The following is a 25,821-nucleotide window of genomic DNA, read 5'->3' on the forward strand; positions in this document are numbered from 1 at the left end:
ACCATCTGTCACAGGTGACCTATGAAGCCCATAAGGAGTACTTAGCTAAGATGTATGAAGAGTACCAGCGTCAGGAGGAGGAAAACATGAAGAAGGGAAAGAAAGGCTCCGTCTCCACAATCTCCGGCCTCTCGGCCACACCGGCTCCCGTCGTTAACGGGAATCTAGAGATAGATGACAACTCTCAGACGCAGACCCCTGAAAGCGAAGCAGAGTACGGCGAAGGAGCAGGCGGGGACTCGCGCAACCTTCTTGCTGAAGGTTCAGTGAAGCGGCCGAACGGTGAAGCTTTGACGCCAGGGGAGCAGAGTGCTGGTCCAGGGGTGAGAGTGGAAGTCCATGACCTCCTGGTGGACATTAAAGCGGAAAAAGTAGAAGCCACTGAGGTGAAGCTGGATGACCTGGACCTGTCTCCAGAGGGCTTGAGTGGAAGTGTGGGAGGCAGTGGGGGCGGGGTGGGAATAGAAAACGGACCTCTAGTAGAAGTGGATTCTCTCTTGGACAGTTCTTACTGCTCTGTTGTTCCGAACCTAAATGGGAATCTGGTGCCCAAAGATGACACGGCAGGCTCAAGGGTTGGAATCGGGACCAGCCTGGGACTTTCAAGAGTCAGCATGGAGGATGATGGGAACATGGGTCCTCTCATCACGTTAGCTGATGAGAAAGACAGTGTTCCAAGCAACAATGGATTTCTCTTTAGCAAGGTAGGATCTCATTATCGCTCTGCCTGATTAATTCAGATAGTTTTTGTGTAGCTTCATCCTCCTCTTCTGGCTACCAATTTGGATTTTATCTTCACCAGGTTGATGAGAAGCTGCTTCCAGCTCTGGCATCCACAGATCCCCTTGTTCTTCCTAGTCCGGACCAGCCTGCTCCATCAGGAAGCATCCCCGCTCACTCCACCACCAGCGCCAGTGATGACCTCAGCTTGCTGGCCCACATGACCAGCTGCGACTCAGATTTAACACAAACCCAAAGCCACGCCCCTGGGGAACTCCCTGAGGATGGACCATTCAAGATCCAGAGTCCTCTGGCTGACATCAGCTCTATTGCTGAAGCCGAGAGCCAGAACCAGCTCCAGGGAGCGACTAGACCAGAATTCCCAGAGGGGGAGGGAGCATCTGGGCCAGAGGGAGAGACTGCGGGGTTGAAGACCGGGGGAGACACAGCCAGTACCACTTCTGATACAGAGAGGTCAGATGATGGGAAAGACAAAGACATAAAAAAGATCCAAACTACAGCTACCACCCAGGTGAGTATGAACTCTCAAGGTGCATAATTACCTGCTTTGCTCTCAGAATCCCTAATGATTCTGTGAAACTACAATACAAACACAGCTGGCCTGAAGTTTACATCCACTCATTGTATAATTGTGAGCTCTTAATGATTCACGTAAGCCCTTCAAGTATAATCATTAAGGAAAATGATTATATGATTATATTTCAATAAATTAAAAAAAAACAAGTAGAATTGGGTGCACAGGTTTCAGTTAATTGTGGATTTTCTCTAATCTACACATTGTCAGAATTGTATATAGACTGCAGCAGAGCTAGACTTTTTTCTCATCTGAGGGTAATAGTCTGGGTCAAATGCAATTGATCAGTTAATGAAAATTTAAACTGCCCAAACACTGTTTGATATGTTTGGACATTTGAAAAGGAATTGAGCCAGTTTTTGCAAACCAGCTTCCCTTTACCGCTCAGTTTGATTGACCTGAACTGAAAAAATGAAACTCATGTTATGAAATAACAGCAGATACTCCCCTGTTTAGCTTTGATTCTTTAAGTGAACTGTAATTGTGACTAACCTAAAGGACGAACGCAGTGTTAACCTTTCAGTCGTCCTCTACCTTGCAGGCCCTGCACGGCCGCACCGCAGCCCAGCTGGAGCGGGACCTGCGCGTCGACCTGGGCTTCCGGGGAATGCCCATGACAGAAGAGCAGCGGCGTCAGTTCAGCCCCGGCCCACGCACCACCATGTTCCGGATCCCAGAATTCAAATGGTCCCCGATGCACCAGAGGCTGCTCACCGACCTGCTGTTTGCGCTGGAGACGGACGTGCACGTGTGGAGGAGGTGAGTGGGGCCACGTGAGCTGTGTGTGTCTGCTGCATAAAATTAGGTCAGCTGCACGTTTTCCCCAGTTGTGTCACCAAGTTAACTTTCCTTATTCTCCTGTTTTTATTTCAGCCACTCCACCAAGTCAGTGATGGATTTCGTGAACAGCAATGAAAACATCATCTTCGTCCACAACACCATCCACCTCATTTCTCAGATGGTGGACAACATCATCATTGCCTGTGGAGGCATCCTCCCGCTCCTGTCGGCCGCCACCTCCCCCTCCGTAAGTGGCTCTTCTCTGCCCCCATGTGGTAGAACTGAGAATTGTAGCTCTTAAATGTGCATTGAATTTGTGAAAAAAAATAAAAACGTGTCTTTTCCCTTGGTTCTATGGTTGTTTGTTTATAAGAAATAAAACACTTCAAGAGCAAGGATTATGTAAGTTTAAATGTATTGGTAAAACATCCTGTTTGGTTTAACAATATGTGTATTTATGAAAAAATTAAACTCTTCAAAAACATGGATTCTTCTCATTAGTAACTTATGCATTTATTGTTTTGATCTTTATTTCAACTTTGCTCTAATCCTTCGAATTAACAATTTGATTTATAATTTAAATAACTTTTCCTTTCTGCCATCTATATATTTTAATCTTTCGTTTCCTCTCTGTGTTGCGTGTATTTTGTGTATTTTCTTGTCTTTCTTTGTCTCTGTTTTTGTCTGTTTTGCATGCGCAGAGTTCTAAGAGTAGTGCCAACACTGTAAGTTACAGTTTATTCCTCTTTTTCTACTCTGTTAATTTTTCTGTTCTAGTTTTGTTATCATTGTGAGCAACACTAACCCATGCGTGTCAGACATCCGTGGTGTTTTATTCTGCTGTGCTTCTGTGCTGCTAATCAAATCTCCAATTTAGATTATTTGTTGCGGTCAGACGTTACGTTTTTCTTTCAAAACACTTTTTTGATTATAAAATGAAAAAGGGGGAAATACAATAGTAGGAATAAATGATATATATATATATATATATATATTTTTTTTTCCAAACAAATTAGAAAATTATTCTGGTCAGACATTTATAAACACATCATTGAAACAAATGTCATATTATTTTTCGACTTTTAATTGTGTATTTGAAAAGCTATTCTTCTGGAGTTGGATTATAATACAACACTTTAGCATGCAGAATTTTTTTGTGTGAATTGAGTGCATAAGTTTGAATGCATTGTGGATTTTTCCTATGCGATGTAGAATCAACATAAAGCTTTACATAAAGCTTCAAAAACCTTTAGGTCCTCTGCCTTAACAAAGATAAATCAAGTAGACGCTTGAAATGTAGACACAACTTAGTGTTTAAGTAGAAAATGAACCCAAACACACATCAACATACTTTAGTAAACTTGCTATTTATTGTGAAGATCTGAAAGAATGTAGGAATTGTCGAGGTGTACGCATAAATTACTTTGAAAATTTAGAAACAAAACCACTTTTGAACCAAAGTTTTATTTTCAAAATCAGCTGGAATTTTTACAGAATGGTTAAAATGAGTTATTAAAAGTTTAAGCCTAATATGACTGTAATGCTTATGATGTGTATGTAAACTTCTGACCCGGACTAGAGTGTATTTTCTATAAGAGAGAGAGAACAAGAGTGTTTTAGACCCTCCTCGAGACTTGCTTTTGCTAAGAATGTCCCGTTTGTATCAACACCAAAGAAGGCAGGAGGAGCCGGACCCCAGAGGGGGTCGAAGGGAGAGGAGGTGACCCCCATTCCTGGGGGAGGAGGCGCAGGGGGAGAGGTGCGTACCGAGCCTGAGACTCTCATCATCACCAGAGGAACTAAGAGCACCAACCAAAGCACTTCTGTCCTCACTCTGTGTCACTGTTACTCCTCAGCTGTCTGTGCTCTGATGAGCCTCCAGATGCTTGCACTTTGTTGAGTCCCCACAGATCTGCGCTCTCTGCTTACAGAAGCAGTGAAACACGCAAAGCAAACGCTTGCTTTAAACACTTGGTGCTGTCATTAGGTTATAGGTATTTGTATATCACAGTATAACTGCTTTGGGATTAAAACAGAACCAGCTTAGAGGTCACAGAACAAGGTCAACTCAAGCGACAATGTTGACTACAACCACACTGCTGCTGTCACAAAGCTATTGTTACCATCACCTGTGTGTCATCAGGCTGCATTTCCTGTGTATTGTGGAGAGCACTTTATGTTGCCAGATTTCATCATCTTGATTTCTCAGCATGACCCTGAAGGTTGCTCTTCCTGTTTGTTGCTACAAACAGCCATGACTGATTTAGTCATGCTGATCCAAGGCCCAGCTTTCCCAAAGGCGAATTCTTTATAAAAAGGAAAAAAAAAAAAAAAAAGATGATTTCACCGTCTCTCCTCATCTGCAGAGAGAGCTTCCTTCTCACTGTGCTTACAGCCACAATATTCACTATTATTGACTCTCCAATGTGTTCGTTTTTGTTTCCTCTCCCCAATCCAGACGGAGTTGGAGAACATAGAGGCGACACAGGGCATGTCTTCAGAGACGGCGGTCACTTTTCTGTCTCGTCTGATGGCCATGGTGGACGTTCTGGTGTTTGCCAGCTCGCTGAACTTCAGTGAGATCGAAGCAGAGAAGAACATGTCGTCTGGAGGGCTAATGAGGCAGTGTCTCCGCCTCGGTGTGTGCTGCTCTAACATATTCAGTATTGATCAGAATCAAAACCTCTGAACTCATGGTTATGGCTGTAGACGTCATCATTACAGCTTTATGGCTTGCTTAGTTAGCCATGTTTAGGATCAGTAGTGCTGTAAATATTTCCAGTTTTATAAGTTAACTTTGAAACTAAAGCAAAAACATTTTTATAAGAGATACAGAAAAAAAATTAAATTGACTAAACTGTGTTGATTTTCAGCTTTGTCAACGTTTTGTGATTATTTACTTACCATATGTGAGCACACTCTTTTGTGTGGAAGTTGTTTCTTGCTGAAAAAGTCTTAGCTAGTTTCAGAATCATTGAGGTGTTTTATAAAGCCAAAGAAAGCACAGATTTATGAGGATCTATTTAAAACGTGTCGACACAAGTTTGTGGTGGCTTCACACTGTGAAAAGAGCAAGATGGGGTGAGACTTGAGCAGGTGACAAGAAGGGTAAACAGAGTATAACAAAGTTCCTCTGAACGTACTGGATGGGGAAATGTTGGCAACCTGCTGGAAAGCTCAGAGTTAGCGTAAGGATATATATTAGAGGGCGAAAACCCACAGAAGCTGATGTTTCAGTAGTGTACGGTGGGCTAAAGGTGTTAAAATGGAAACTCTGCAAAAATGACTTGCTTTAAAATAGTAAAGGCCTGTTTTAGAGTAATACCTCTCCCACACACATTATGATGTCGCCTCTCCTCCTCGTATCTATAAGTAAAATGAGCTCATGGCAGGAAGGGAAGAAAAAAAAGTTGGGTTATGCACTTATGCTTTAGTTCTTAAAGAGAAACCGATGCAAATGGGCATTGCAAGGTCAAAGCTATACAAGAAAAATAGATTGGAAATTGGTCGCAAAATTCGGAGCAGTGCATTTCTGCTTTAAATCTTATTTTGAATACGACTTTATTAAGTGAAACGTTTTTTTCTGTAGCTTTAAGCTTCCAATACTGATTTTTACTGATTCTAGTGTCTCTTCAAGGAGGATATGATTATGACATAAGAACAATATTTTAAAAAGTCTTGACCTCCCTGTGTTGATCATGTTTTATTTATATTAGTATTAGAGGCAACATCATCCCATGAGAGCGAGCAGTCACTGTAAAATCAGGGTTTGCTAATATTTTAAATCAAAAGTTGACAGAGTTCAGATTTAAAACTACATTTAACATGTGATAGTAGGACAGTTAACACATCTGAAATGGCTTCCTAGAGAATATAGATCCTTTCTATTTCTCTGAGATCTCTAAACATTTCAAAATCCATTACATTATATAGCAAACAGAGGTTTTCAAAAGCTAAAAACGGAGCAACTTTCCTGAAATACTTTCAGCCTTTCTGTTATCTGCTTTACGTCTTGCTCTCTTGCGGACGTGGAGAAAACCATTCCCCTTTAGATAGCTTCTGATTTCTTTGTGCTTTTTCAGACTTCATCTTAAACACCTCACTGATTCTGAAAATTCCTGTTTCCTCCATGTTCCCTTCAGTGTGTTGCGTGGCCGTCAGAAACTGCCTGGAGTGCAGACAAAGACAAAGGGATCGAAGTTGCAAGTCTTCATTAACCAGCAGCAAGTCACAGGACAGCCTCCACAGTGCCTCCACTGCCAGCAAGGTACCAAACACACATTCATGACATTCAGATCCTGTCGCACTTAAAAGCTAGCACACTAACATCCAATGACCCAACAATTTCATGACTTATATTTGTAGCAGGATCCAGACAGACTCCTTCAGGACGTGGACATCAATCGTCTACGAGCTGTAGTCTTCAGAGATGTGGTGAGCATGCCTGTTGGTGAATTTATTTGTGTTGTAACACTAAGAAAACAAATCCCACTGTGCTTGCAATATAATGGTCTTTTTTTTCTTTTTTATGTTTGTGTTGTTTTATTGCAGGATGACAGTAAGCAGGCTCAGTTTTTGGCACTGGCAGTCGTATACTTCATCTCAGTTCTCATGGTGTCAAAGTACCGAGATATTCTGGAACCGCAGAGAGAGATCGGCCGGTCCACCAGCTTGTCGGGGAGAAGCATCCGCCATGAGATAAACTCCCCAACCAGTACTGGTGATTTTTTCTTTCCTTTTTCTTCTGGTTCAGGACCATTTATATTATACAGCAACTTGTCAATGACTCATCAATTTTACCCTGGAGTGGAGAAAATACAGACTGCAGCAAAGCAAAAATAGTTTAACAGGGAGATAAAAATTTCAAATAAAACAGAAGGGAGGAAATCGGCACAGAAAAAGAAATAACCCTATATCCTTAGATTTCTTTTGGCATCTGAATTTAAACAACGCTTATATTTGGCCATATATATAAGTGCATGTTAAATAAACAAAATAAAATGTTCCTTCTTTCTTTCTCATCGTAACAGAGCACCCGTCCACGGCCTTTTCTGACCGCGACAAGCAGACCCCTACCCCGGTAGATGACTCTCCTCTGGCAGGCCTCCCCCACACTGATTCCGGCATTGGAGAAGAAGGACACGTGGCTGGGTCCCTGAACGGCTCCGAGGTGGGCCTCGGTGGGCTTGGCTTGGGCCTGGTGGGGAGAGAGACAGACAGAGACCGAGACCGAGACAACGGTGGAGGGGGAGGGGGAGGGACAGATCTGCTGTGCAGTCTGTCGTCTGACGTCCGGAGGTCGCAGGAGAGCCTTCTGGATTCTCCACACGATCCCAGATCCACTCCGAACTCGAGCCAAGCGCCACCTTCGTCCATCTCTAGCATCAGCCAAACAAACAAAGGCATCAATGTTAAGGTGAGCTTCTTAAAAAAAATTAGGGCAACCTACGAAAACCTGTGGGACATGTTTGGACATATTTCACAAGAAATCAGTTTAATTAGAAACTTTTAATTTCTAGTGAACTCTAAGAAATACATGAAGGTCAGAATAAAGTTTACACCAATGTAGACAAAAGACCAGGACTTCTAGAATATTGGATTTTGGACAAAGGAATCTTAAATTAAAATATGTGAACACCACGATACAAGGCATGTTTAGCATAAACCAAAAACAGCATTCCAGGAAAAGAACCACTATTTACAGTGAGGCATTTTTAGATATGGTTTAGTTATTTTTTTAGCTTTCATCAATTATGCAGTTACAATTGATGCATTAAAAATATTGTCCAAATCTTTTAGAATGCTGCCTGAAATGTATCTGAGTCTGAATACGGCAAATACTCTAACCCTGTGTTTGACCCTGTGAATTTCTCCAGCCGGACATTCAAAGTTTAAACCTTCCTTCGTCGTATATTCATTTTTCTCTGTGAAACACTCACACTTAAACCAGAATGTAACGATTCTCTATTCACCAGATTTGTTTTTCTCCCTGAAACGCAGGAAATCCTGAAGAGCTTGGTGGCGGCTCCCATTGATGGCACCGAGTTGGGTCAGGAGTCCGGGCCGACGCCCTACCACCCGGACCCCGCTCTGAAGACGCATCCCATGCTGCCCATGCAGTTCCACTCCTTCGACAGGTCAGCCATATTCACGGCGGGGTCTGCAGAGAAAGATATTGACTTGTTAGCATTGAGCTGAACACACCCATCAGCTGATCAATTATTGCAGTCAATGTTGATATAGACCACTGTTCTAATAGTAGAACTGGATCCGGATGTTTTGTTTAATATGTGAAAAAAGTTTTACTTAGCAGTATTTTTTTGTTTTATTGTAACTCAAATAAATACATAAAAATCTAAGAACATGATTTTAACTTTATCAGTTTAACTATTTAAAGAGTGCTAAATGATAGTTTAGTCTCGTCCGTGTTTTGTTTAGATAAGACTCGTTTTTCAGTGTTTTTCTGAAAAGTGACTAAAGATTAAAAATTGCTACGACTTGGGAGGTTTTTGTTTTAGTCTAAAAATATGTGAATGGATATAATATATTCACAAAATATTACAAGTAACACCCCATTTTTTTCTCTTTTTTTTATTTTTGAAAAGTCCAACATCTTATTTGAGTACATTTATTAAATATGAGGAAAAAATATACTTTTTAAAATAACTGCTTTTGTAAAATCCCCAATGCTGCAATTATTGGTATCTCCACTGTTAATATTTTGTACAGTCTGCTATAAAAGATTAGATTATTTCAAGGTTTTTACTATATTTTCTTATGTTTGAGGTCTAAGTTGCAAACCCAAATCTTTGTAAAATATTGCTTATTCAATCATGAAGCCCCATTAAGATTCAACTTCTCTTCTTTTAAGTATATAATGGAGAAATTTATTAATAAACATTAAAATATTTTTGCTTATTTATTTGTTTATTAATTGACTAATTCTGTGTTTTTGTCCAATATTCTAATCCTACACCCCAAACCTGAAAATGTTGTTCAGATCTGTATTGTAGAAAATTGTTTTATACAAAAACAAAGGGAACGTTTTCTGAGTCTTTATATTTAGAAACATTTGTAAAATAAACTTTTGTTTATTATATTTTATTTATTGATTGACTTCAAAGTGTTAGATACCTGCTCTCCCTGTTGCTATGCTGCCTGCATCAGATGCCATGGTGACCTCAGTGGGGACCAAAATCACCTGTCACTTCATTTTAACACTGCAGGCACTACAGAGTCAGTGTTTCACATCAGTTCAGTTTATTTATAAGGCGCAATTTCACAACAAATCTCAGCTGGAACGTCTCAAGTGCCACTTTGCCTAATCGTTTGCGTCTCATCTTTTCACAGGAGTGTTGTTGTTCCAGTGAAAAAGCCCCCACCCGGCAGCCTGTCTGTCAACACAGTGGGCACACCCACCACCAGTGGATCAGCCACTCCTGGCAGCACACCCAACATTTTTGCCGCTGCAACAGCAACACCCAAGAGCATGATCAACACTACAGGTGAGAGAAAAAATGTTGGATATGTGGAGGGAGACTCGGTCCGTGGCAACAAAACCTGCTTGACTCCAGGGGGCTGGAACAAAAGTACATAAAAGATAGTTGACATGTCATTGTTTATTGCGAAAGTAAAGAACTTCAATTTATTTTTTTCTGTTTTTGGCTTGTTGGACAAGGAAAACACAGATCTCTACAAGATGCAATAACTAAAAATTCCTGCTATTTTAATCTATAAATACAACAACGTGATCAGATTAAAGAAAGATTGAGAATGTGCTTTGATGTATAAAAAATGTTGCAATTATTTCAGTTTCCACTTGCACACTATTAGCCCCACTGTAAAAACTGACTTTCTTTCCTCATTTGTTCCTCATATTTTGTAATGTTTGTTAAAACATTAGAAAAATAAAGTCAGAATTGGCCCCTGAGACTTCAAAGAAAAGTTGAAAATAACTATAGGACAGGCAGAATTTAATGGATGCATGTCTAACCCTGATGCAGATTTTTATATATATATATATATATATAATTTATTTTTTTTTGTTGAATGACTTTTCCTCAGCATGTCAGGTCTGAATTGATTGTGTTGTCTCAAAACTCCTTGTACTTTTACTTCCACACTTTGCCTGCCGGAGGAAAAAAGAAAAAAACTGAATAGAAAGAAGCTGAATCAGCAACTCCGTTTTAGAAATAGTTTCAGCGTCACAGAAACCAGATGAGTACAGTTTGAGAATAGAGATAAAAAACACAAGCTATTTAATGCAAGTAAGCAAACTCCCCTCAGGCTGTCACCAGCGCTCTTCCACGTTTTGCTCTTATTTACTTTTTCTTTGCTCCTTGTAGAAACAGATGCAGCATCACACTCAGCAGATCCATTGTAGGGAAATAGATTAGTATTCACATCCCTGCCGGCCTGTCAGAGATACACTGCTGTATTATGCATCCATAATGGAAGAGGCTGGGTGGGGGTGGGAGGGAGATGCTCCCTGCACTGGATTCTTTATATTGATTGCAAAGCTATTTTCACAAACCATTACCAGAAGAGGTGCAGCAGCTTGTCTGGAGAAATAACATCCAAATTGAATTTATTTGCCTCTGACTGGTGATATAAATGTTTCATATCTGGGATGGTCGTCTTATTTTTCACCACTCTTCCTCTTAACCTCTTTGCCCTCCCCCGTCTCTCCCCCCCTCCACCACCCAGGTGCCGCAGACTCTGCCTCCTCATCCTCTTCCTCCTCGTCATCATTCGTTAACGGTGCAACTAGTAAGAATCTGCCAGCAGTGCAGACAGTGGCCCCGATGCCAGAAGACACTATGGAGAACATGAGGTGTGTGTAAACGCCATCGTAAAAGCTTTCCAGCCGTTTGATTTCCTTCCTCTTTTTTTCAGTTTTTTTTTCTTTCCTCTTTGGTTTTCGTTCTCACGTTAATGCGTCTGGCTTCAAGTGTGTCGTTATCATATTTCCACCTCACTCCCGCCCCTTCATCCTTCTCGGAGAGTTCTTACAGCTCACAGAGAGGTTAGATGATGCACTTATTGTCTGGAAGACCTGGGAGCTTCAGGAATGTGGCTACAAGCTCGCAAAAAGCTTCGGGAGCAAATTTCTCAGATCTGCAGTCAGTTTATTTAAACGCTGCATCTAATTCTTAGCCGAAGCAAGAGCTATTTTTACGAGCAAATTCGGAGCACTTGCCTCTGAGCACACATCGACAAGAGAGAAATATTGGAAAATATGAACAAATGACAGGGATTTCATTAATCTCATCTGATAAGATCGAGCTTTGGTATTAAACCTCCTCGATGTGGAAAAAAAATGGCTGCAGTTGCAACAGACACACACACACACACACACACACGCACGCATCTACACACACACACACACACACACACACACACACACAGACTGAGCTCATTAGGAGGAGGGCCAGATGCATCCAGCCAGAGGAAGTGAAACATGAGCTCGCCTGGCTCCCAGGCTGCATATCGATTAAGATTAATATTCCTCTCACCATACTTATTTTAAGCTGTCATGCACACGTACCACTGACGCATCCCACTTAGTCAACGCTGTATGCTGCTCTTCAGCCTCGACATGATGACTGTGTTTCAGTGTCTTAGCTTGCTCTGCTCTGTAGATAAGGAAAACACAATTGATTGCAGTGTGCAGAAAACATTCATACCCCTTGAACTTGAATTGCTTAAAGAAACCATCTAAGTAGTAAATAATAGTAAACTAAACACCTGTGTTGTTCATCTCATTATAAATCCAGATCTTCTGTGAAGGTTTCAGAAATTTATCAGAGAACGTTAATGAACAAATGGCTTTAATGAGAGACGCACTCAACCAATCCCGAATAATTCTGGGGTAATATAGAGACAGGACAACTAGAAATGTTTTCCAGAAAACTGGGCTGTCTGGAACAAGAAGACGATGGAGGAGCCGTAGAAGGCCTGTTTGAAGGTTCTCTCAACTCATCTGGAAACGCAACAAACATGTGGAAGAAGGAGCAAAATCTGATTTTCTGGCCTACATGAAAACCTACATGTGGCAGAAAATGGATGGTCACACTGAAAACGGCGTCCCCACARTGACCAGCATCTTTATGTGGGAATCCTTTTCTTTAGCTGTGGCTGAGCACCTGCTGAGAGTTTCTGAAAACCTGTTGGAGGCTGAAAAACACTCGAGCCTGGTGCAGATGTTCATTTTCCATGACTCATAAAATCCAAATAAAAGGCAGTTTTTGGCAAAATGTTACAAAATATCAAACAGTTCAAGGGGTATAAATAGTTTTCCAAAGCAATGTATTTCTACAAACTTGAGCTCACCACTCTTAATGTCTTCCAGAGAACATGTAAATGAAACTTTCATTAACATCAACCTTTGTTTTGTCTTGGTAAAAACACTGTTGACGTCTCTAAAGTCTGAATACGTTTTTACTAACCAGGAAATGATTTTTGAGAGGAAGTGATTTGTAGAAGTTTGTACTTCAATTATTAGCAGACACAGGAGTGTGTGAGGTGTGTACGTGTGATCCTTAATCAGTGTGCATGTCTGCATGTGTGTTTTTTATGTGTGGTTTGTATTCCAGTGCCTATTGTGAGGTGGCGCAGTGTGCGCTGCGCAGCGGTCAGACGCCCCCTGAGCTCAAGTCTTTTAGCTCTCTGGCAGGCTTCCAGGCAGCCCCCCGAGATGCAGGACAGTGTTTTAGGCAAGGAGACACCCGTCCTGTTCCCCCCCCCCTTCTGCCACACCCTCCACCACACCCTTTCTGCTCTGGCCAGCTATTACTAAATGTTCTCTGTATGCCATGTAACAAAAGACGGACATCTTTGCTTCAGCAAGATGATGGCATCACTTTTGTTTGAAGGCCAACARCTCATACTGTTCGCATTTACTGCACCACATTTAAGTCTGTCCCTTACTGCATGGTTGTCTTCACACACTCAGCCCAAAGTCTAKATCAGACCTGGGTTTCACTTTATTCCTTTGTCAGAGACCTAGGTCACAAGTGTTTCCATAGTAACAAACATTGCTATTTCTAGTACAGATTTATGTTTGAGTTTGTTTTGTTTGTTTACTTTTTTGCTTTTTTTTTTTTCAAACTTGGAAGCCCCTCAAAAATCTGGTGATTTGTTTTTTTGTCTAATCTAAATTTTTCACCTGTCCGTTGTCACAACATGATATCTGCAGGTTGGATTTTATATTATGTGGGGTTCTATAGGGTAGTCATCAACAGTCAGTATCTTAAGGCTCTCGCTTTGAGGGAACAAAAATTCTCTTCATCTCCACATCATGTATCAATTTCTGACCAAACTCTTGTTTTATTTATTTTTCTATTTATTTAATTTTTTTTATCGTTTGTTTTCCAGATCTGAACTAGAAGAAGAACAGCAGGGGAAAATACATTTCTGCTCTAACGTTGTCCTCTGTGGCCTCTTGCTCCAAATTGTTCTTCTAATATCAACAATAGCCACAAAAAATGTGAAAATATAACCAGCTAGGATAACTTAATATTTACAATACTCGGCAGAACTTTTCATCCACCGTTTAGTAAACTATTATTTGTACCTTTTTCTTTTCTTTTGTGAAATTGTTCGATTTTCGTACAATTTATTTTAAATCACACAGGGAGCCAACATTATGCTGATAGGCTCAGATATATGCATACAGTTATGACAACAATTTTTGGCCCACTTCTGGCAAAATTTGAGAAAATATGCATTAAGTAAAAAAAAAAAAAGACATCCAAATTGATATAGTTGAAATGGAGATCCCTTAAAATGGGCAGTTTCTACAAATACTGTGACATCGGTTGATTGAACACCTGCCTTAGCTTAATTATGAAAWATATTTTGCTCATTTACTCGAGAAATAACAAATCTTGTAAAGCACAATGAGGAAGTGGATCACAAGTATTTTCAGTGCTCCCATATTTCACCAAACTTTTTCTGTACATGAAAAATTCTCAATGCAGGAACCAAGCATTTATACTACAAGAAAACACACAATACAGTTTTCAACACTCGAGTGCGATATAGTAAAGCTGCTTCGTCCATTTTTAAGTTCATTTGCTCAATGATTAGCTGTTTAACTGCAGCACTTTCCCAACAGTAACACAGCCGCCTTGCCACCAAATCCCACACCATCATCATGTTTGATTCTGACCTTTTGCGTCGTCCATGTCCGGTTTACACTCCCGGTTTTTCTCTTGTCCTCCCATTTCCCTGCTCATTTCTGTCATGCATGTATTTTACATCTGTTTGTAACTCCCACATATTTTAAGCTCTCGTGTGTCACGTGCGACCTTCTCACTTCTTTTGTTCCTTCATCTTTCTTTCTCGCCCTGTTCTCCTCTGCAGCATCACCACTAAGTTGGAGCGCGCTCTGGAGAAAGTGGCCCCGTTGCTAAGGGAGATATTTGTGGACTTCGCTCCCTTCCTGTCCAGGACGCTGCTGGGTAGCCATGGGCAGGAACTGCTCATAGAAGGTACAGGTGCTGTACACGGCTCCTTTTTCTCTAACTGGCGTCCCTCTCTGTGGAGTCTCCTCATTCACTGTCCCTCACCGCCATGTTTGAGTGTAAGAAACACCAAGTGTCCCGGTCTGTGTGTGTGTGCGTGTGTGACACAGAGTGAATGAGCGTCTTTGATCTGCTTCACTCATTCGTCAAGCAGGTATGAAGTCACTACTTTGCACTGTATGAACTCAGCTAGACAGAGATSTATATGTTTTTAGATCAGATTATATTTAGCATAACTTGAATTGTAGGTTGTCCTAAATGTGTCCTCAGTCTGCCCACCTGCTTCCTGTTTTGTAATTCACTGTCTCTGTGTTCCTTTTTCTCAATTTTCTCTCTTCTTCCTCCTCCTCTTCTTTCCTTCCTGAATCTCTCTGCTTTTTGTCTTCCCTGTGGCATGCCTCTTGTAAATTAAGCTATGGTGACTGTATAGCAACCCAAACTGCTAACTCTTYTATGATATTTTTTGTGTTTTGGGAAAATGTGTTTGTCAGATGAGGAGAAGAAAGTCTCCTCCTGACTGTGGTGTTTGTGTGTTCTGCAGGTCTGGTGTGCATGAAGTCGAGCACATCTGTGGTGGAGCTTGTAATGCTGCTCTGTTCTCAGGTTGGTGACCTTTCAACCTTATTCTCATTCAGGATAATCTCTATTAATAGGTTTATTACATCATTTTATTGCAGTATTTAAAATGTTAAAAAGCGATAATTRCATTTTTATTGCACACAGAATTGCAAATTTTATGGAGATGCTGATTTCGTTTTCGAACAGCCCTTTGCATTTACTCAGACTGAAAACCGCATGTTCCTAATCTCCATGCCATGTCACATGGCATTCGATAATTTATGTAAAAGCAGCTCTGACCAATTATGAACTTTAATGTACAGAACATGGTCAGCAAGCTTCATTGTTTTTATTGGTCTTCTGTAATAATCAAATCTCCTGAGAAAACTAATTTTTATTAAAAACTAACAGACTTGGCTCATATTGCCCTGCGACAGACTGGCGACCTGTCCAGGGTGACCCCGCCTCTTGCCCGGAGATAGGCACCAGCATCCCTCCCRACCCCACTAAGGGACAAGGGTGTTAATAAAATGGATGAATGGATGGATGGATGGACTTGGCTCATGTCACTCTGTGTGTAGTGAATCTATAAGGGTCACTTTTGGATAAAAAAATACTTTTTAATGTTTTTCTAATGTTCTGACACTCTATACAATCCACTTGGTTAAACCATAAAACTTCATTTTGTCGCATTTTTCTCATTTGTAGTAATTTTGAATGTTTGATTTTTGGTCTGTTATGATGATTTAAGAAGGTAAAAGTATCCATAAACTGAGGTTAATGATGGAATATATTCATTGCAGATGTAATATGACTTTATCTGACATGCATGCTTGCAAAGAAAGAAAACTGCATGTTCCTAATCTTAAAACACAAAAAGACAATCATTCAAATATCAGATCTTGACTGATGAAGGAGGATTTCTGGTTCTTTTGTCCTCATGCATTAAAACCCAGTGGTTCTTTTTATGTACTTGATGATCAAAAGACAGAATGAAACTCACCATTACAGAGCTGGGCGACCCGGTTTCTTTAAGACTTGAAGTCTGTCTCACATCTTCAAGTCTGTTTATTTCGATTCGTCTTCAGAAGAGCTCTTCTTCTTGGAGTAATGCTCAAGTTGTTTCCTCTTGGTCTTTCTCCTGAGCTCAGCCACTCCATCTCTGCTCTCTTCTCTCCTTCTTYCCATCGTCAGTCACACTTCCAGGCTCTTCTGCTTTCCTGGCCTCAGTGTTTTCGGTAGCAACTGTTTTCATCTTCTACCCTCTCATCCCACCACTCCCTGTCCTTTTTGTCTTCTGGGAGGCATCTCGTCAGCATGTATAGTATTACCCCTGACTCCCGCCTCGTCTGCCATTAGAGGGCCGCGGAGAGCAAACTCGAGCCCAGAAATCGATCCCCTAGATGCTGGGGGTGTAACTGGAGATGGCCTTAAGAGCCAGTGGAGCTAATGGAGCGCTGATAGTTTTCAGGCTTTCAGCAGCAGTGCTAAATCCTTTGAAAAGTTTCCCCTCCCATATGCGMAAGAAATGGAAAATKGTGCAATTTATGGTTGTGATTGTAGTGATGTTTTTAGAGCTATGAAAATGTTTGTTTTTTCATTTTACATTGCTAATGTGTTATTGATTAAACAAGTCAAGCGGTCTGTTTGCTTCCTTTTCTTTTAGTGAAAGCTTACTAGAGTTCTGTTTGATTATATAAAACCCCACAACAAATTTTTAAAACATTGGTGTATAAATGAGCAATTTTTCGTTCCATTAAGTGTAAAAAAACATTCTCAAAAAGTAAATGTACAGTTATAGATTTAATGCAAACATAATTTGTCCCTCTTCTCTCTTTTTTTTGCCATTTTGTCACTCTTTGGACATGATTTATTGCTTCATTTTGTCAGAGCGGTTCTGTTTAAGTCATTTTTTTTTAATTTTTTTAATTCTACACATCTGACAGTAATCAGGCCTGGGCGTTATGAGTGAAATTAGAGAACAAAATTAGTTAGCTATAGTGTTTTTTTTTTTTTTCCATATATGGCCCAGTTGGTTTTGATTGAAATCGCAATTACATAACTGGTAAAAACCATTAAAACTCTTTCATAATCAAAAATATGCGCTAAAAATATCCAAATATTTATAAGAAACCATATACTTATTTTTTAAGGCACTGTATTTTCTGCTTTAAAAAGATCTTTGCAGATATTAATGTTGTTTTTCTTCCACTTGCAGGAGTGGCAGAACTCCATTCAGAAGAATGCTGGACTGGCCTTCATCGAGCTCATCAACGAGGGAAGGTAATCCAATGAGCTTAAAGGTCACCCATCCATTTACAGTCACCCTAATGTGTATTGCCTCCTCTGGTAGAGATGTGTGAGAAGTCCCAAAATAAACAAACCTTTGTTTTGCATAATTTAACATTTAAAATGTACAGCCTAGAAATGAATGCAGCAGTGCCACAGCTATTAGCTCTGCTGACAATTTCGATCAAAGAAACTGAAAGATTTTTTTTTGTTTACCAATATTTATGCACCTCTCATCTGAACTCTTTTTCCAGACTCTTGTGCCATGCCATGAAGGATCACATTGTGCGTGTTGCCAATGAAGCAGAGTTCATCCTGAACAGACAGCGGGCCGAGGATGTCCACAAACACGCTGAGTTTGAGGTAAATAGGGACTCTCCATCTCCTGTTATAAAGCACTGCAGTGCTCATTCATTTTATCTCTTGTTTTCTGTTTTTTCTTCTACTGAACCAAAGTAGGAATTTTGTATTTTTTTTTCTAAGTTCATAATAAATATTATCAAAAAGTCAATGTACACCATCCATGCATTAAGTTGCATCCAGTGGTCCTTGCTTAACTCTTATTCCCTCTGCTCAGTCTAACTGTGCTCAGTATGCTGCGGACCGCAGAGAGGAGGAGAAAATGTGTGACCACCTCATCAGTGCTGCCAAGCACAGAGACCATGTGACTGCCAACCAGCTGAAACAGAAGATCCTCAACATCCTGACCAATAAGCACGGAGCCTGGGGGACAATGTCACAGAGGTGAGTGGAAAATGTCAAAGTCTAATAAGGGCCCAGTCCAGTATTGAATACAAAACAGTGAACAAACCAGTTCTTCAGAAGATAAAAAGCAGTTTATTACAGTAGAGTGGTTAGGATTTGTCCAGCTGACATCCCTCTGTAGAAAGTAGTTTTCTTTCTAGAATCTTCTTCCACTGTCTCTGTTTTGCCCTATTTATTTTTCAACACCTAAATGACACTGAAAACTGAGTCTTCTTCACTCTGGAACATCCACACTGAAGAGTGTTGTAAGCGTTTACACTGGCCCATTCACTGATAAGAAGCTGAGTTACCCGTGCCTGTCTGAGTTTTAACCTCAATTTCCGTCTTTTGTGTACAACCTCTTTCTTTCACATTTTCATTAAAGCCCTTTAATTATGTATATTCCAAACTGCATTTTACTTCTGTTTGCTCAGATAAACCAACAAAATTTAATGTTGCATCCACCGTGCTTTGGTTTTTACTGTTTGTCTTTTAAATGCATTAAGTCTATATTTTTCCTTATCTCTTCATTCAGTCCATTTGTGAGATTTTATCACTTAAAAGTTAGCTTCCTGTGTTTGTAAAGTTGGAAAGGCCTCCTGAGACAAGGCTTCATCTCAAACTTTAATCTCTTAAATGTCCTAGAATTCACACTTTGATTGTTATCCACTAGAAAAAATATTCAAAGCATAATTCCCTCCCATTTCTTCAGCCAATTACATGACTTCTGGCGCTTGGACTACTGGGAGGACGATCTCAGGAGGAGGAGAAGATTTGTGAGGAATGCCTTTGGATCCACACATGCCGACATTTCACTAAAAGCTCTGGATGAGTACGGTCAGTATTTTTGCGCTATTGTTAAAAAAATAAAAAAWWAAATAAATAACTGTGTCCGGTGTCAGCTTTGTGCAGCTTCTCACTGACTGTGTAACACAGGCACAGAGGAGGATGAGGAGGAAGGGGGTGCTAAGTCGAAGAAGAACTTCCGCAGTCAGTCGGTGGTCACCCAGAATCCAGAGGCGGAGCTGATGCTGGAGGGAGACGATGACGCCGTCAGTCTGCTGCAGGAGAAAGAGATCGATAACCTCGCTGGTAAGGTGGAGACGCACGAAGACACAAACAAAAAAAAAACACAGGAGTCACGCCTTCATGCTGAGCAGTAAACTGTATATGACTCTCGTTTTTAGTTCGTTTCCGTCCTCGACTTTTTACCTCCAAAGGCAAGTTGGACCTTTAAGTTGTTGTTTTTTGTTCAGCTGCACTAACCACCCAGCTGATTCACCTGACCTATTATGATTTAATCAGAAGTTACTAAATCTGWTTCTGATGCAGATCAACTCTTGATGCTTTTAACACCAGATGGTGCAAACAAAGTGGAAAATGCAGATCAAAAATCAATCCTAGCCTGTTCGAAATGCTTCTGATGTTTCCATGTCTTTGATGCTCCTATAGACCTCCTTCCTGTCAGGGCTATGAATAGATAATTTAATATTGCCCCATGCTCCTGCAGGCCCTGTGGTTCTGAGTACTCCTGCTCAGCTGGTAGCCCCTGTGGTGGTGGCTCGAGGCACTCTCTCCATCACCACTACAGAGATCTACTTTGAAGTTGATGAAGAGGATCCTACTTTCAAGAAGATGGATGCTAAAGTAAGAGAAAGCAATTCCCCCCCCCCCTCATCAAGGTGCAGATAGACAATAGAAAAAGGAAAGACGAGCCGTTTCCTGTGTGCTATAATGACGTCCATCCTCAACAGGTGCTGGCTTACTCAGAGGGTTTGCACGGGAAATGGATGTTCAGTGAGATCCGAGCCGTCTTCTCCAGACGCTACCTGCTGCAGAACACAGGCCTGGAGGTCTTTATGGCCAACAGAAGTGAGTTTGCAATGATTTTRCCACAGAGTAAGCTTCTTTTTAACATGCTTTTTATGAAATCATTAGTARCAGCATATCAATTAGGTCTGCTTTTAAATATAAACAGTTCAGATCCCTTTGATCCTTTWTATAAAACCCAAAGTATTAATTTAATTTCCCAAACCGCAGTGTAGGAGAGACTGAAGACGTTTCTGAAAATAAAGTTACGATTCATTTTTGGTTTGACTTTTAGCTGTTTTTTAATAAAAATCTTGACTTGAATTAAATATCTAAATAGTTTCAATATGCTTATAGCTTGAGGTAATTTCTTTTGGATTTATCTGTATACCACCYATTAGTTTATGATTAGTTTTTCAGAAAGTACATAATTTGTACTAAATACTCCTGATATGTTGGTCATGTTTTCTCTGCTTCTTTCCAGCATCTGTGATGTTTAACTTTCCTGACCAGGCCACAGTCAAAAGGGTCGTCTACAGCCTCCCTCGGGTCGGGGTGGGAACGAGTTATGGACTTCCACAAGCCAGGTGGGAAACGCGTGTTGTTTGACTTATCATTTTAGGATAAGAAAAGGACTGAAAATAAAAAATCCCGTGTTTGTTTGCATTTACAYCTCAGGCGTATCTCCTTGGCGACCCCACGTCAGCTCTTCAAGTCGTCGAACATGACGCAGCGCTGGCAGAGGAGAGAGATCTCCAACTTTGAGTACCTCATGTTTCTAAACACAATTGCAGGTACATTCATTTTGCAACCCGGCGTTCTCACCAACATGTGTAATGCATTTTCTCTCCATTCTTAGTCGAATCATTTGAATCTGTTGAACCAGTTTCATAGCAGAAGTTTATCATGGTTTATCAGAATTTTTTTATCCATTTATTTTTGCTAGCTTTTTTTGCCATTATGTTCTGACTTACTTTATCCATGTTTGTCTTAATGGCTGATCTGTAATTACTTATGGCTAAATGTCTGGTTTTAAATACATTCAGGTAATATAATAAAATGTTTTAGTTTCAGCTTTTTATTGTATTTTCTATTCCAGTCTTGCACCCATTTTTGGCTAATGAGGATGTTCTTCTTTTAAAATGTTGGCATAAAACAAATTAAAAGCGACATTTGATTTTAACTCCCTGCAGTCAAGTAGAATATTCCTACCAATCCTGCCTGTCAGAAGTTTATAAATCATTCAACATAGACATAAGTTGCCTACAATTTTGGACTCTTAAGGGTTTATTTTAATGGGATGCACATGTTTTAATTTATTGTGAGTTTTTTCTAATCCACAGAGAGTGAAAATTATGCTAAAGGGCTCAAATACATTCATCATAAATTAAAATAGATRCCTCTAATATTAATGATTAAAATTACTTGAAGATATTTCTTGTTTAATCATTCTACTCTAAACATAAGAACCACTCATGTTCTTAATTAAATGCAAAAACTGGATTTGATGATTTGATGTCTGTAAACTGGCACTGTATTTCTAATAAACTAATAGGTGCTGCCAGAGAATGTAACATAAGACAGAAACAAACATGTATTCACTGCATGACTTTGTTTTAAGTGAAGTAGAGTTTCATATTGGTTCTTTGGCGTTCGTCCCTGCAGGGAGGACCTATAACGATTTGAACCAGTATCCTGTCTTCCCCTGGGTCCTGACCAACTATGATTCAGAGGAGCTTGATCTCACTCTGCCCGGCAACTTCAGAGACCTTTCCAAGGTCAGGATCGTGTTTCAGTACAGTTTTTAGAAAACATGAAAATAAGTAAAGCAAAGTTTATTTGAAAAACACTTTTCAGCAACCATACAACTCAAAGTGCTTTACATGATGAAAACATAAAAAGGGCTGTTTATATTAGTAGTGCTACCATGCGTGCTCCTTCGAGGGTTTCAGCAACAATATGTGTTTTCCAGCCAATCGGTGCCCTGAATCCCAAGCGAGCGGCGTTTTATGCAGAGCGCTATGAGACATGGGATGATGACGGCACACCCTCTCACCACTACACCACCTTATACTCCACAGCTCACTCCACACTGATGTGGATGGTCAGAATAGTAAGTGTTTGCGTTACACGCGTTAAACATTTTGGATGTTAAAAGCTTCCCCTGCAATAACGAATGTATTTTTCTGTGGCCTTAGGAGCCCTTCACCACATTTTTCCTGAATGCCAATGATGGCAAATTTGACCATCCAGACAGAGCCTTCTCTGGCATCGGTCGTGGGTGGAGGAACTGCCAGAGGGACACGGCGGATGTTAAGGTAACTTCTGTTGGACTGAGTGAAGAGGTCACTGAGGGCRGCGGTTGATATGCCTGAAAACACTCAGTCTACATAAAACGATTGGACCTAAAAAAAAATGTGATTGGCTTAAAGGCGAGCCAATCAGATACTGGTGTCTTTGACAAGCTAAGAGACCGTTTGATTTATTGCTCAGTGGATAGTTTCTCAGGAACTACAAAATCATAAAAAACTTGACATAATGATATGCTGTTTTAACATGAAAGTTCAAATTAAAAGGAATCAATTTTCTCACTTTATTTAATTACATAGTGTTTCCATTTTCATCTTATTTAATGTATGACAAATATTCATACTTATCTAATGATTCGTCTAATTATATGATGCCATCACAACCACTCTGCACTGATTCGCTCGTGATAACAGTAGTTGTGTCGGCTTTTCTCGACAGCTGTTCGCAGGTTTTAATCCAGCAGTTTCGAGATTGATTAAATGAAGAATACTAAAATGATGCATTTCATGTCATCTAGGAGCTGATCCCAGAGTTTTACTACTTGCCTGAGATGTTTGTGAACAGTAACGAGTACGAATTGGGCGTGCGCGATGACGGCGTTCCTGTGTGCGATGTGGAGCTTCCTGTCTGGGCTAAGAAACCTGAAGACTTTGTCCGCATAAACAGAATGGTAGGGGGCACACTTCTTTCCGACTTACACAAACCCCCTTTCAACTCGACCTGTGGACAAAAACTAATTATGTTCTTGTTCGCCTCCTCTCGCTCTCTGCTTTTACCCCCGTCTCCACTCAGGCGTTGGAGAGTGAGTTCGTCTCGTGTCAGCTTCAYCAGTGGATCGATCTCATTTTCGGCTACAAGCAGCGCGGGCCAGAAGCGGTCCGAGCGCTCAACGTTTTCAACTTCCTGTCCTATGAGGGAGCTGTAAACTTRGACATACTGGATGCTGCACAGCGAGAGGTTGATAAATTCACACATTATTAGAAATGAACTAAACTCTAGGTTTTTAGCATCACAACGATTTAATATGAAACAGTAGAATACTATATTCATAAAAATGTACATGTCCTCCCAGGTCAGTTTTGAATAAAAATGCAGTYGATGTGTAAATTTCCCCAAAAATCTTTAAATATACTATACTTGTATTTTGTTGATGTAAATAATGGACCAACACATTTAGTGGATAATTGTAAAGTGAAAGAAAAAAGATGTGTGTATATATATATATTTGGAAATGGAAAAGCATCATGCACAACCCCTTTAACTGTAATACCCCTAAGTAAAATCTGGATTAAGCAAATGCCTTCAGATATAACCTAATTGATTCTACCTGGATGTTTAATCTTAATATAAATTCMATTTTTCTGTCTTCTGTTTTGGTCAAATACACTGAAGTTTGTTTTTTGTAAAATCACAAAATGATCAATTTCAGACACTGATTTGCCTGTTTCCTTGGATAACTCCCCTCCCTAAAAAACTTTCTTAGGTTTATTAATTAACTACTTGACTGAATTAATGTGCAGATATACACAGAATTAATTTCTTTAAAAAATGTTTAACTTTCTCTATCTCTGCCGTCTTCAGGTGATTGAGACTCAGATTCAGGTCTCGGGACAGGTTCCCTCCCAGCTGCTGATTGAGCCGCACCCACCTCGCTCCTCTGCCATGCACCTGGTGAGACGACAGCAGACATGTTTTTTTAATGACTTTAAAGTGATTGCAGACAAAAAAAAAAACAAAAAAAAAAACTATCCAGCTTTAATGTTTCTTTTGTCATGTTTTATTTTTTTTCTTAAAACTAAGTTTTGGATTAGTCCAATTCCACCAACACTCTTATGCATTTGCTGAATTGCTTGCATTGTCAAGTGAGGTTTTATTACATACAACAGTATGTAATAATGTTTATTATTTTAGTTTTTGACCTTTGACCTCAGCAGTGTGAGGCCTCTGTGTCTCCACATGTCAAACCCAAACCTGTCAGTCCCAAACCCGACCAGCCAGTGCCTCCACCTCCTCTCCTGGCTCTCAAGCCTCCTCAGTGTGTGAACCTGTTCTGACCCTGTGCTCCCACTAATTTACCTTTTCCCTCCCCTCCTTCTGTCCCATCCGTTCTGTCTTTCCCTATCCCTCCATCTCCAACCCTTCCTCCATTGTATTCCTTGACCTTCCCTCCTCTCTCTCTCGCTCTCTCTCTTTCCTCTCTCTATCTGTCCTTTCCTCTCTGTCTGTCTCACCAGTGTTTCCTTCCCCAGAGCCCTCTGATGTTTAAGGATCAGATGCAGCAGGACGTCATCATGGTGCTCAAGTTCCCCTCCAACTCTCCCGTCACCCACGTTGCAGCCAACACGCTGCCCCACCTCAGCATCCCGGCGGCCGTCACCGTCACGTGCAGCCGGCTGTTTGCTGTAAACCGCTGGCACAACACAGTCGGTGAGCGGTGCAGGAACTTTATTTTGTCTCGACAAAAATCCCTCATACAGAGACGTGACTGTARCATCTGTCCAATCAGGCCTCCGTGGTGCTCCAGGATACTCTCTGGAACAGGCCCATCATCTACCCATAGAAATGGATCCTCTCATAGGTCAGTGGACAAACAATTGTATAGCAGTTTTAAGAGGACAGGTGCACTGTGTCAGTATACCAYTATATGATTTTGGTATATCAACTGTAATTCGCATGAAAGAAGGATGATATGAGCAAGTGTAGTTGAGCTGTTATCCCTGGTTTATTAAGGAACAACAAGCATCTCCCTTTCCTCATTTCTATGTTCCTTTGTGTTTCCCATTTTCAAGTGGCTAAGTTCTCYAACAGTGTGATCAACKTAAAAAAGTATAATTTCTTCTTTTAAATGCTGAAGGTATATTTATTTTGTTGGAAYCATTCAGGTGTGCAATAATTTGGGTMATKTTGTTGCTGAAAACAACAATTATGTGCAAACATAAGGTTGGAMATTTTTCAAAAAATTKTWAMATTTTTTTTACTTTAACATCTTATAGTGTTAAGAACAATAATGCTAGCATATGTTCAAGACTGAACTGTATGTTTGCAGATGTAYGTGTAATAATCAYATTTTTAACATGGCTAATTRCAAAACCTGTCCTCCYTTTTGCATTGTTAACCCTCCTGTTTTTCCATGCAGCGAACAATTCAGGTGTGAACAAGCGACAGATCACTGACCTGGTGGACCAGAGTATCCAGATTAACACCCACTGCTTTGTGGTAACCGCCGACAACCGCTACATCCTGGTCTGTGGCTTTTGGGACAAGAGCTTCCGAGTTTACTCGACTGAAACTGGTTGGTGGTGTGGATATTTAACAAACATGTTGTGCTTTACTCAGCTTGTAAAGCTTGTTTGTTACAGATGGAAAGGATTTAGAAAAAAGAAATGTGCTCATTCAACCTGCTTGTTTCTTGTTCTACCACGGTTTATTTTTATCCCRGAGTTAAGCTGCCACGACCTTCCGTCTGACTACAGTGCCCTCCCTCTTCTT

At 40.5% G+C, this 25,821-nt stretch overlaps 1 protein-coding gene and 1 long non-coding RNA gene across 17 annotated transcripts in view; one reads left to right on the top strand and one right to left on the bottom strand.

Moving 5' to 3' along the window:
• nbeaa (neurobeachin a) overlaps positions 1–25,821 on the top strand; it is a 108,950-nt gene that overhangs the window by 79,141 nt on the left and 3,988 nt on the right. Inside the window, exons 22-57 of one of the 16 annotated variants that reach the window (XM_008427310.2) lie at positions 15–704; positions 803–1,252; positions 1,857–2,074; positions 2,189–2,342; positions 2,797–2,820; positions 3,771–3,854; positions 4,554–4,734; positions 6,238–6,362; positions 6,461–6,529; positions 6,647–6,815; positions 7,126–7,511; positions 8,096–8,232; positions 9,446–9,600; positions 10,802–10,928; positions 12,691–12,810; positions 14,462–14,595; positions 15,164–15,225; positions 17,399–17,463; positions 17,724–17,832; positions 18,047–18,213; positions 18,926–19,050; positions 19,150–19,305; positions 19,401–19,433; positions 19,724–19,860; positions 19,968–20,085; positions 20,507–20,609; positions 20,701–20,816; positions 21,688–21,800; positions 21,995–22,135; positions 22,221–22,340; positions 22,850–23,002; positions 23,125–23,289; positions 23,914–24,003; positions 24,567–24,759; positions 24,839–24,910; positions 25,469–25,624. In XM_008427310.2, coding sequence (XP_008425532.1) covers positions 15–704; positions 803–1,252; positions 1,857–2,074; positions 2,189–2,342; positions 2,797–2,820; positions 3,771–3,854; positions 4,554–4,734; positions 6,238–6,362; positions 6,461–6,529; positions 6,647–6,815; positions 7,126–7,511; positions 8,096–8,232; positions 9,446–9,600; positions 10,802–10,928; positions 12,691–12,810; positions 14,462–14,595; positions 15,164–15,225; positions 17,399–17,463; positions 17,724–17,832; positions 18,047–18,213; positions 18,926–19,050; positions 19,150–19,305; positions 19,401–19,433; positions 19,724–19,860; positions 19,968–20,085; positions 20,507–20,609; positions 20,701–20,816; positions 21,688–21,800; positions 21,995–22,135; positions 22,221–22,340; positions 22,850–23,002; positions 23,125–23,289; positions 23,914–24,003; positions 24,567–24,759; positions 24,839–24,910; positions 25,469–25,624 — 5,617 coding nt within the window. The remainder of the gene's footprint in view (positions 1–14; positions 705–802; positions 1,253–1,856; positions 2,075–2,188; positions 2,343–2,796; positions 2,821–3,770; positions 3,855–4,553; positions 4,735–6,237; positions 6,363–6,460; positions 6,530–6,646; positions 6,816–7,125; positions 7,512–8,095; positions 8,233–9,445; positions 9,601–10,801; positions 10,929–12,690; positions 12,811–14,461; positions 14,596–15,163; positions 15,226–17,398; positions 17,464–17,723; positions 17,833–18,046; positions 18,214–18,925; positions 19,051–19,149; positions 19,306–19,400; positions 19,434–19,723; positions 19,861–19,967; positions 20,086–20,506; positions 20,610–20,700; positions 20,817–21,687; positions 21,801–21,994; positions 22,136–22,220; positions 22,341–22,849; positions 23,003–23,124; positions 23,290–23,913; positions 24,004–24,566; positions 24,760–24,838; positions 24,911–25,468; positions 25,625–25,821) is intronic. The other 15 variants (XM_008427313.2, XM_008427312.2, XM_017308565.1 and 12 more) reach the window with 15 other exon arrangements.
• On the bottom strand, positions 8,171–17,298 carry LOC103475567 (uncharacterized). The gene is made up of 3 exons (XR_001777267.1): positions 16,184–17,298; positions 11,643–11,730; positions 8,171–8,255 (listed from the first exon to the last, which is right to left on the bottom strand). It is a non-coding gene; the product is annotated as an uncharacterized LOC103475567 (long non-coding RNA).

This window comes from Poecilia reticulata, linkage group LG14, assembly GCF_000633615.1.
Source record: "Poecilia reticulata strain Guanapo linkage group LG14, Guppy_female_1.0+MT, whole genome shotgun sequence".
NCBI classification, from domain to species: Eukaryota; Metazoa; Chordata; class Actinopteri; order Cyprinodontiformes; family Poeciliidae; genus Poecilia; species Poecilia reticulata.